At 42.3% G+C, this 12,349-nt stretch overlaps 1 protein-coding gene across 2 annotated transcripts in view; it reads right to left on the bottom strand.

Annotated features, from left to right (window-relative positions):
• The window catches only part of TLN2 (talin 2), a 572,423-nt gene that overhangs the window by 122,620 nt on the left and 437,454 nt on the right, over positions 1 to 12,349 (bottom strand). For both annotated transcript variants that reach the window (XM_033920311.1, XM_033920312.1), the window contains one exon: positions 7,570 to 7,689. In XM_033920311.1, coding sequence (XP_033776202.1) covers positions 7,570 to 7,689 — 120 coding nt within the window. The remainder of the gene's footprint in view (positions 1 to 7,569; positions 7,690 to 12,349) is intronic.

Here is a 12,349-nt window from a genome sequence, read left to right as displayed (position 1 = left end):
TGCTGAATATGCTTACAGAAAGTTATCTAAGCAACTTTAATGCTAATAAATAAATAAATAGAAGGGGGTCAACAGCACCTGATTTTCCACTCAAGATAGAAAAAAAAAGAATTATAGTGTGGACCAAATGGCCGCCTCCTGCCCCCATCTCCTAATTTTAAATAAATGAGTCTACACATGCCAAGTCTGATCCCTTACCCCTGAACCTCCATAACTGCCCTGGATGCCTAGTGGGAGAGGGAGTTTTGCCTCTTTGTTTAATGTACACAAACGCTAACCCTACTCATTTACAATCAAAACTTACAATCACCTCTAAAGCTTTTCACAATCAATTATCACCACAATATCCTTAAATCTGGAAATCAAAGCTGGATCGTTACCCAAAAAAAACCAATAACCGCTAAAATGATGATGATAATAACCCAACACCTTTTCTCTGTTTGCAAGCATCTTACTCAAGAGCTACAAGCAAGAGTTAGATTCATTACATCACATAAAAGTGTGGTTAAGAAAGAAATGCATAAAGCTTAACTAAAAAAAAAAAAAACTTATGCCAAGCTCCAACAGCCAGTCAAGAAATAACTTTTTAAGGTTGCTTTATAGCCTCTTAATTTTTGAAATTGGAGCCAATTTGAATTGTATATTTCACCACCTTATGACAGGCTAGAATGCACTAGCTGATTCTCATGGGGCACTGCTCTTCACTGGAATTTATTTAGTATAACTCTTTCTATTAACAAGCACTTCAGGACACAATAAATAAATCGGACTTGAATACCAGATGGTTGCCAACCTCTTCTTAATCAGATTTCTCTAGAGAAATCAAGCTTGCAAACAGCTGTGGCAGTATCATTCCAGCAAGGTGAGACAGTATAAGGAGCTTGTTTACTTTATTCGTAATGCATCATGCCTGAGCTCTGCAATAACCTTCAGCTCAGAACTGTGTTCATCCCCTGACCTAGAGCATAATGAATATTCATTAGAGGAATGGCATACAAGAAAAACAAATCTATAATTAAGTGGGTGCAAGTGCACAGAAAAATACCACTTACACAATATTCTAAGATGGTGTGCAAGTTCCACAGCACAGAGCTACAAGGGGCGTACACATAGGCAGAGCACGGGAGGTGCAAGTGCACAGAAAAGGTATAGTTACTCACCTGTAGCAGGTGTTATCTGAGGGCAGCAGGTAGATATTCTCACATGGGTGATGTCATTCATGGAACCCAGCACAGACAGTTAAAAAGTGAACGCAACCCCTTTCTGAGCCCAATGCTCGCTTAGTTAACATATTATTGTTCTTGGCCATTAAAACCATTTTGCACTATTGGAAGAATCTATCCAAGGTAGAGTTCATGGCATGGTGGAACACTGTATGTATTACTAACAAATATGAAAGTGTAATTGCAGGAAAACATCGTTCCACTAGCACATTCCTCAAAATATGGAGCCCTGTTCAAACTTATTGCGCTTTAGACCACTGACAATCAGATTTTCATAATATATTGCTAATCTTAATTTATATAGCTGATGATGCCTCTTGAAAGTTCCATATTTTAATATGATTGTTGTGTATCATATGCCAACAATATATGTGCTGGTCCCCCTTATTCATCTGATATATACATTTTATGTAATTATATAGATACATATATACATAATAATTTGTACATTTGATCTATTTTTTGTCTTATTTATTTTCTGTATTTGTATTGCTTTGTACATATGATTTGTTTCTTGTTTTATTTAATATTTGTACATTTATCTTATAACATTAATAAAAACATTGGGAAAAAAAAGTGCACTTCACTTTAAAACTTTAAGACCACCTGTGCTACCACATGCTGGTGCCTTCCTGCCTAACATTGGCTCACGAGTCCATCAGTAAAGCTAAGAGGCCAACTAGTGAAGGTGGGTGGGTTGCGAGAATTCCTGCTGACCTCAGATAACACTTGCTATAGGTGAGCAACTATGCTTTATCTGAACAAAAAAAGGCAGTATATTCTCACATGTGGGACTCCCTAGTTGCCAGGATCATGCCTCTAGGCAGAGGGTTATTGACAACTAAGTAGAGAATAAAATTTTTGTAGAACTGGATGGTGTGACATTTCCGCTCTCCGAGACGGTCATGTCCGAGGGAAACCCCAGCCTAAACCCTGTGCCCGAGACCAGGGAGTGATCAAGAATGAACAGGCAGGGGATACTGAAAGCAGAGCTGCCTATCCTGAGCCATCTGAACCTGTTCAGGAGCCAGAATACAGGTTAGCTCCACGGCCCAGTAAAAACCTCAGCTATACTAAGAGGTTTAATCAGGCTCCCAGTGGTATTCTGCCCAACAACCTGGGGGGGGAGCCCAAGAGCACGAAAGCCAGGCACACACACACCTAGTACAGGGTGTGGCCCAAAGACTCTTAAGCAGCTCTCCAAGGCAGTAAGACAGGCTGCACACGAGGACCTGGCAGGGAAGGTTCTCCGGGCCAGGCAAAGGCCAGACCTCGCTCAGGAACCCATGGAGTGTGAGGATTCCATTGCTCAGGAGCCAGCAGAGCAGCTGGGTATGCCAGAAAACATGGACACGGCTGAATGGTCCATGCCTGAAGCAGACAACGAGGAAGCCATGGATGTGAGCTGGGCAGCCTCTCACTAAGTACTAGAGGTACGGGGGTGGGGGGTATAAGAATATAGTTGTTAAAGTTGATAAAAACTATTCTTGTTTGATGTGCAAAGCCAAGCTCAGAGCAGTGCTGCTCCAGCACTGATTACGTTGCTGCACTCCAGCTGTGCCAAAAGCCCAAAGAAACTGAAGGAAGTTTGCTGGCTTGTGAAGCAGTTTCCCAGTTACCTATTTAAGTTCAAAGGACTTACAGAATTGGGGTTGGAGCCCCAAAGACCTAAGGGTGGGATTCAGAGGGAGCTTGTTAAAGCTATGTAATAAAAAGGGGAACCAGCAATTCTGTTGCCCAACAGTGGGAAAGACTGGAAACGGATTGTTGCTGGAATGACTAGAGCCTGCAGTAATGTTTTATTTTTTCTTTTCATGATTGAAGTTTGTTTTACAATGTGAAATTTAAGTGCCTGGTGAACAAACCAGATTATATGATTAAAAGTCCAGGACTCAAGAGTATTCTTAAGGACTTTTACTTTTTGGGACTAATTTTGTGTTCTCTTGCTGAGACTGTGGTTCAGTGCGGGGTGGAGCCCCTAGAACCTGGACTGTGAACTTACCTAACCTAAGAACTGCTGTTCTTCCATTGAACTGTTTGAAAGATAGAAATCTGTTTTTTTTTTGTGTTTCTTTTTGGAACCAAAGGAAGAGTGTACGCTAGTGCTTCCTTATATGATTTTTGGTTTTCTAATCATTGTGTTTTGGTGACAAATTAAACTTTGAACATTGTTTTTGATTTGACTTGGCTCGCTGTGCTTTATTTTAGCGAAGCCCAAAGTATTGGGACACCAGTGAGGTCTTCCACTTTGGGAGCCACGCCAGGGTCGTGCTGCCGCCTGTCGGTGGTCTTCCACAAGCTTCCTGGGACCCCGGCAGGTGACAATGGCCAAATCAACTATCAGGTCTGGAATCATTCTACAAAAAATAGTGGAATGTGAAGGAATGAATTTAGGACTACGTGACTGTTGAATAGATGTCCTCAATAGGAGTGGAACCTAGATGGGTTATTGAAGTCACCAGTGGTCACACTTTATATGCAGTGACATATCAGCCCAGGCCAAGCATAGCAGAATTAGAAACAGTCCGTCAGCTATATGGGGATAGCTGTCTTGATGACAGGAGTTCCAGATCTGTTAGAATCGCATAATAAGAACCATTGAGTGGACATTTTGTCCGATCCACTTAGCAAGCCATAGCACATTTAGAGTCTAAAGTATGGAGTGCGGCTTCACCAGGTTGAGCATGTTGTCTTGAAAAGATATGGAGAATTATAAACTGGTTTAGATTAATCTTTGAGACAACTTCTGGGAGAAAGTTCAGATGTGTACGAAGCACCACCCTGTCATGGTAGAATGTTGTATAGGGTAGATCTGATAGAAATGTTTGAAGTTCATCAACTCGGCATGCAGATGTGAGAGATTTTTCCAGGGATATGTGTGAGAGATGAAGTCGGCAGTGGTTCAAATGGCAGCTTCATCAGGATGGAAAGTATAACATTCAGGACACAACAGGAGAAGGCGTGAAGTGGTTTGGTATGATAAAAAGTCTTTCAAGATTCTGGAAAGAAAAAAGATGAAAAAATAATGGCTCTTTATTCAGTGGGGTATCCATAAGGGTTATAGGTGGTCTCTCTTGCACCAATCATATCACCCCATTGCTGGAAAAGCTGAACTGGCTACCAGTGTTATGGGGAGTTAAGTTTAAAATCTTAATTTTGGACATGTTGCCGAAGGTTATGAGCTCTTTGACTCGACCATATATTCCATCTCGTTTGCTGCGATCACAGTCTCAACATCTTTGGAAGTCCCACCTTTGCATGTTATCACCAAAGTTACAATCCGTTCTAGGGTTTTCAATGTCATGGGCCCTAGGCCCTAGTAGTACATAAGAATCCTCTGTTTCTTTCTTTTCAAAAAGCTCTCATGCCATTTTTCTTTTTCAGGAAGTTTTGTTGATTTATGAAGGGAACTGTGTGTAGTAAAAATGCACTTATGGAAGGAAAATGATAAAACCAGAGGGCATAATTTGAGGTTGAGGGGTGGTAGATTCAAGTGTAATGTTAGGAAATTCTTCTTTACGGAGAGGGTGGTTGATGCGTGGAATGTGGTCCCGAGGGAGGTGGTGGAGAAGAAAACGGTGACAGAGTTCAAACAAGCATGGGATGAACACAGAGGATCTCTAATTAGAAAATAATGGGTATCTATTGAAGGAACTAAGGCCAGTACTGTGTCCCATACATGGACAATCAGTTGAGGATGGGCTGGGTAGGGTTTCGATGGCTGGGATGGTTAAGATGGGCTGGAGTGAGCTTTGATGGAGACTCCAGTAGATGGAATCTAAGCACACTACTGGACAGGGCTCTGGGCTTCTGGCCCAGAAATATCTAAGTAAAAGGACCATTTAAACAACTAAATAATTAATTTATGGATCATATATGGTTGGGCAGACTGGATGGATCACTCAGGTCTTTATCTGCTGTCACTTACTATGTTATTATGATATTTAGTATAATTTTATCTGTGATTTTAGTGTTTGATTGTTGTTTTAATTGTATTATTTTATTTGTATGTTTTTTGTAATCACAGAGATGTGTGTGATTTGCGGAATATAAGTGTTTTAAAATAAATAAATAAAGAGCACTAATAGAACTGAGGCGGATTCTGAATGAAGTAATTTTGAGACCAGAGATGGAAAGGTGTAGGAGATAGTTTAGAAGTCTAGTAATAGGAATTGGTATCCTAGAGAGATTGTGTAAACCCTCTTATCCAGTAAGTATTAATTGAATTTTCGTAGGTTTTCGTAACTAGGAAATACTTGAAGTAGAACCCTTCAGTCGCCTGCTCTAGAAACTGAGCTGGAAAAGGCTCAGAAGCTCTTGTTGAAGGAGGGTTTTCTGGAAGATGATGGGAGAAGACTTCTGGAAAAAGAAAAGAATATATCTTTTGAAAATGAGATTGGAGACTCAATGGATGATTGTTATGAAAGTCCAGATATGCTGAAAAATAGAAGTCTACCAAGGTTTATCTAGGAAGGAAGTATGATGACTGGTGCTTGGATTGCTGAGAAGGTATTGACTGTCATGTATTTGTTGTGTGGAACAACGGTTAGTCAAACCTCTGGATAATGAAGTACGATGATTATACGTGTGGCTTTTTTAATTTTGTCTGTGGCATCCTCTTTGTGAGCATAAAAAAGGTTATCTTCATTGCAAGAGAAGTCGAGTCGGTCTTGCATTGAAGAATTCAGATCTGACATTCTGAACCGAACCGAGCCAAGCCAAGCGATGCATGTCTATTATATATAGCAGATGCTCGAGAGGAGACATCTAAAGCATTGAATGCTACTCTGGTGGTAAGAAGGGCTGTGACTAGCTGATGAAAGCCGATGATAATACAGGCATTCCATAAGTTCTGCTCTTGGCTCTTTCTCAGACTCCATCTTGATACTTTCAATGTCATGTTGAAAAATTTCTCATATTGAAGCTTCCTTGCTTTTAAATTTTTGAATTTGCAAACGGGGACATGATCGAAACATTCAAGATATTGAAGGGAATTGACTTAGTAGAGAAAGAGAGATTGTTCACCCTTTCCAAGGTGGAGAGAATGAGAGGGCACTCTCTAAAGTTAAAAGGGGATAGATTCCGTACAAACTTAAGGAAGTTCTTCTTCACCCAGAGAGTGGTGGAAATCTGGAATGCTCTTCCAGAGGCTGTTATAGGGGAAAGCACCCTCCAGGAATTCAAGAAAAGGTTAGATAAGTTCCTGCTGAACCAGAATGTACGCAGGTAAGGCTAGACTCAAATAGGGCACTGGTCTTTGACCTAAGGGCTGCCGCTTGAGCGGACTGCAGGGCATGATGGACCACTGTCTGATCCAGTAGCAGCAATTCTTATGTTCTTATAGCCCAGTGGTCTTATAGCCCAGTGGTCTTATAGCACCGGTGGTCTTAAAGTTTTAAATTGACAGTGCATTTATTGAGTGTCTGGGCCAAATTATATGGATGCTATTACCCACATGTGAGAATATACAGCCTGGTTGTCCTCAGATAAATACCACTTACACAATATTCTAAGATGGTGCTTAAGTTCCATAGCACAAAACTACAAGGGGCGTACACATAGGCAGAGCACGGGCGGTCATGGGCAGGCCTACCACTTATGTGTGCAATGTCCAGAATACTGTAAGATTTGTGCAATGCCTACTGTACTTAGGTGAACCCATTTATGCCTGTCATAAACCTGGTATAACTGGACCTATATTTAGGTGCGCCAATGCAGGTATATGCTAATATTCTGGAATGCTATCAGGCACCCAAATACTGTTATGGAGTAGGCGCTCCCGTAGTGAGACAAGGAGGAGTATGGGGCAGTGGCACCCAGCATCAATGCGCCATGCACCTCCCAGACTCTTCTCTGCCACTCGTCCTCCAGCATAACTTTTCAGATGATCGCCGGCAGTGAGCATCTCTAGCCTGCTGTTTGCACCAGCCTCAGCTTTCCCTCTGATGTCACCTTCCTGGTCCCATAAATATGCACAAGATAAATTTTCATGCATTAAATCTTTGCACGCATATTCATTGTGGCTATCCTGAAAATGTTCTGGTTAGATATTTCACAAGGACTGGTTTGAGAACCCCTGCATTAATGTACCTATCAGCCAGATTGCTCATATCATTCAGGGCTTCTCAACTCAGTCCTTGAGAAACACCCAGTCCCATCAGGTTTTCGGGATAACCACAATTAATATGCATGAGATAGATCAGCATACCTTGAAGGTATGCAAATCTATCTCATGTGTATTCATTGTGGATATCCTGAAAACCTGATTGGATTTGGTGTGCCTCAAGGAATGGGCTGAGAAACATTTGCATCCAGTATGTTAAAAAAATAAAAGAGAGTAGTAGACCTCCTCAGGTTCTGCAGTGGCAGCTGCCAATCGACCCTGAACAGCCAAATTTCCATAGTCATTGGCTACTTGGGATGCTAGCCCTCCTAATTCCTCTGGGTTAGTAAAGGACTTTGTCATCTAGGGAAAAGAAAAAACAACAACAGAAAAGACATCAGCGAACATTAAGAAAACCCAGTTTTATGTTGCAGAAGATCTTCTATAAATCCTAGTCTGTTGTAGGCTGGTCCTTGCTATTACAAAATTTGGAATCGCCAAGAGTAGGCAAAGCAAATCTCAGCCTACCTTTTGCTGTAAGGAATAAGCACACTACTACTACTATTAATTATTTCTATAGTGCTACCAGACACACACAGCGCTGCACAGAGTCACATAAAGTAAGAAAGAGCTGCTCGAGATATGCTTGAAAGAGCTTACAATCAAAACAGGCAAGACAGACAAATAGGATGTCATGGATACAGTTAAGGGGAGCGATTAATCAGCTGGCTGGGTTGGAGGGCAGAAGGGAGTACAGAACAATCAAGCCATTGTGACATCACTGATGAGGTTGGCTCGTATTAGTAGAATGAGGCTTTATGACATCAAAATCTCAGCTCAGCTTTCCAAAGACTGAAACAGGATGTCATGGATACAGTTAAGGGGAATGGTTAATCAGCTGGCTGGGTTGGAGGGCAGAGAAGTAGGGTTAAGGATTGAAGGCTATATAAAAAAAGGTGGGTTTTCAAGGGAAGGGGCTTGACAGACAAACTCGGGTAATTTATTCCAGGCCTAGGGGGCAGCTAGATGAAAGGAACGAAGTCTGAAATTGGCAGTGGAGGAGAAGGGTAATGTTAAGAGTGACTCATCTGAGGAACGGAGTTCTCTTGGAGGTGTATAAGGAGAGAGAAGCAAGGAGAGATATTGAGGGGCAGCAGAATGAACACATGAGTTTATACTACAAAACCTAAACAGATGACGCTGCTACCAAAAACTAACAGAACTAAAAAAAAAGCCATTTATATCTTCAACTTAAAAAATACACATTCAGATGGAAATTTTATGACAGGGAGGTGACTATTTTTAAAGACACATAAGTGCCTTTGAACACATGTACCATCAGTGGCGCACTGAGGGATGATGGTGCCCAGGGAAGAGATGCCCATCACTGCCCTTCCCAGAAGATGTTTGCATGTGTCTCTTAGATACATTCCCCCCCCCCTCCTTTACCTCTTCTAGTCTTCACTGGTAATGAGCCTACCCTCTGATGTAATTTCCAGCTCCTGCAAACAGGAAGTGACATCAGAGGAAGGGATGGGGCAGCATGAGAAGTGGGGTTGAGCTCATTGCTGGTAAAGACTAACAAATTTGAGGTATTTGGAGGGGGGAATGAGTGCATATTAAGAGAACCCCCAATCTCTGATGGAGGGGAAGAGGAGAGATGCTGGCGCCACTGCCAAGATGGAGTCCGGGGCACTCTATGCCCCTGCTCCCCCTCATACTATACCACAGTGTACAATGTGTGTGCAGTCTACCCAAACTCCACCACTAAGCGTGCCTACTGTTCAAGTATGCACTAGCTTGTACCACGAGTACTTTTAGGATGACAATTTTATAAGAGACAAGACAAAAAGAGTGGGAATGACAACATAGATGTTCCAGGAGGACAGAACCAAATCCTTTATTAAAGAGCAAAACAGGGCAAACTGTGGACCCAACAAGGGCTGAGTTTCTGCTGTGAAGCCTTCCTCAGAGGTCCTAAGGAAAAACAAACCCTAATTTCAAAACAGCCTAAGTTGAGGTACATAAAGAGGCTCATTTTCAAAGTACTTAGACAAAATATCATAGTAACCTATGGTATTTTGTGTGTCTAAGTGCTTTGAAAATGAGCCCCAAATGGTCTTGCGGTTTTGGGACTAGTACAGTTTTGTACCTCTCTGAAAGACGTTTTATGCACCCCAACTTGGGCTGGTTTTAACCATGTACATCAGGGTTTGTTTACTCTTAGAACCCCCGAGGAAAACCTCATAGCCAAAACATGGCCTGTGTTGGGTCCACAGTTTCCCCTGTGTTGCTCTTTAATCAAGGATTTGGTTCTGTCCCCCTAGAGCAGGGGTAGGGAATTCCAGTCCTTGAGAGCCGTATTCCAGTCGGGTTTTCAGGATTTCCCCAATGAATATGCATTGAAAGCAGTGCATGCACATAGATTTCATGCATATTCATTGGGGAAATCCTGAAAACCTGACTGGAATACGGCTCTCGAGGACCGGAGTTCCCTACCCCTGTCCTAGAGTATCTGTGTGGTCATTCCCACCCCTTTTTGTCTTGCCTTGGATTTCTTTGTGGGAGCGTGTTGGTCCTCCTTTTGCCACTTAATTTTACAAGAGCCCATTTCCGCACAGAAATCAGTGTTTTCCAGGTGAAAATGATTTGTAAAATTACCCTCTTAATGCACACACACGTTTCTTTTGGACAAATATCCCAGATTTATTTCTAATGAAATACATTTTCCTCTTATATTTACTTGCAAAGCAGGTTAGTTCTTGGTCAAACTCTTATATGGTAGATTTAAAAGTAATGCTCTGAAATACATCAGCTGGTAAACATACCGGGTCATTTTCAAGACACTTGGCATCAAATTTTAAAGGGGAAATGCAAGAGCTTCTGTCTTTCCCCACAGCAGACCAGTGACCTGACAAGACACTCAAACGTATTGGGCTGAGTGAATACTGATACATGAGAAGAGACTGGGCACTGGTCTGTGGGATTTGATTTTAAATATTTATTAATTTATGGGGAAGATTTGTACATTTGTGCTGTTTTTGTATTAGCTTTCTCATTGTACTGGGATTAGCTCAGCTGCTATATTCTTATCCACTACCACAAAAGGGTGTCAAACATTAACTAAATCCTTTCAATCTCCAGCCACAGAGGAGATGAGTTCAAAGAGATTGCCAGTGTTAGCTCAGCCCCTAGTGGACACATTAGCATAGAACAAAACATTTGACATCCATTCTCTTCGGTTTTAGGGCTAGATTCACATAGCCTACCTTTGCTGGGCAATCCGTGGCTGAGTCTTCTTGGGCGATCGATTCAGCAAGCCTCCTCATGCAAATTAATGCAATCGGAGGCATGCCCCACAGTCACTGAACGGATCGCTGCAGAGTGATCGGGACGCATGCGCAGACCATCTTATTTAACTGTAGATGGTCCGCGCATTCGTTGGCTCTCAGCACAAGCGTGGGAGGGAGAGAGGGGATCGAGGAGGCTAGATCCAAGGCAAAAGGGACGAAGGAAGATAGGGCAAGGCAACTTGGATGCAAGGCTGGGCCAGCAAAGAGCAGACCAATGCAGATGCCCTAGCCAGAACACGAGACCTGTCCTGACTCTCCTGCTCTCTGTTGCCCTTCCCCGCAGTGCGAGCCCTTGGTTTTAAAGTAGGGCTGCACTGCGGGGAAGGGTGGCAGAGAGCAGGAGAGTCGGGGCGGTACTTTTCCCCACAGAGAAGCAGGCTTGCTGCTTAAACACACGAGGCAGGCAGGGCGGCAGAGAGTAGGGTTTTTTCTAGGCTGCAGGGCTGGTGTTTCAGCATGGGAGAGAGCAGGAAAGGAGTGAGCGACTGGTCCTCGCCAATCGCTTGGTTTCCAATCGGCCAGCCCAGTCGGTGTGCCTGAAAAATATTGGTGAATCGCTGCCTTCCTAGATTTGCATGCCATTTCCCTCATTTGCATGCGTGGATCGGATCGGGTGTGGCCAGGTTCAGCCAGAAGGTTAGTGAATTGGGTCGGGGTCGCAAACCGATCGGTACATGATTGGTTTGCTTAGTGAATCTAGTCTTTAGTTTCTGTCCTTCAGGATAGGCAAATGTCTGAATGTCACACGGCAACAGGTCAGAGATTCTATATGAATGCTGCACATCTAGACAAGTCCAGCATAATCTGAAAGCAAAATTAATTTTTTGCAATCACAAGTATATAGGGGTTGATGTTCAGAAGAACCTAACTAGGCAGGAGAGTTAAATAAAGGTCCCAGATTTTCAGCCGCATTTACCACACAGTGCTGCTGAAAATCCAGTGTAACTGTTGTGGTATTCAGTAACATGGCCCAGATATGGGTCTAATTTAGTTGGTGGAGGTCAGTGTTTAAAGAAATACTGACTGCTGCCAGCTGAATAGTGACTGGCTATTTGTAAGTGTCATTTCAGTGAGCCTTGCAAGAACATATAGGAACACATCTTTTTGCCAAGTAGATATTTAAATGTCTCTATTATTATCTCCCCTCTCCCGCCTTTTCTCCAAAGTATATGTATTGAGATTTTTAGTCTGTCCCCATACGCCTTATGATGAAGACCACCTAACAATTTAGTAGCCTTCCTCTGGACCAACTACATCCTGTTTATATCTTTTTAAAGGTAAGTTCAAATAACATAGGCCCCCGTTTACACTGTCCGACAGGTGCAGGCCGGCACGTTAAATACTCCAACGCCCACTGTGACTCTCTTTTCTTTGCTATTGAATTCCAAACTACTTTACACATACTCATAAGCCAACAGCCTGTGAGAACAGGCTTCTATACGCTTTTCTTTTTGAACTGTACAATTAAAGATTTTTGTTCACTTTAACCCAGTGATCTCAAACTCAAACCCTTTTCAGGGCCACATTTGGGATTTGTAGGGACTTGGAGGGCCTCAGAAAAAATAGTTAATGTCTTATTAAAGAAATGACAATTTTGCATGAGGTAAAATTCTTTATAGTTTATAAATCTTTCCTTTTGGTAAGTCTTAATAATAATATTGTCATTTATA

The sequence above is a fragment of the Geotrypetes seraphini genome, chromosome 14 (assembly GCF_902459505.1).
Source record: "Geotrypetes seraphini chromosome 14, aGeoSer1.1, whole genome shotgun sequence".
Lineage (NCBI taxonomy): Eukaryota > Metazoa > Chordata > Amphibia > Gymnophiona > Dermophiidae > Geotrypetes > Geotrypetes seraphini.
This window is presented reverse-complemented; position numbering and strand designations above follow the sequence as displayed.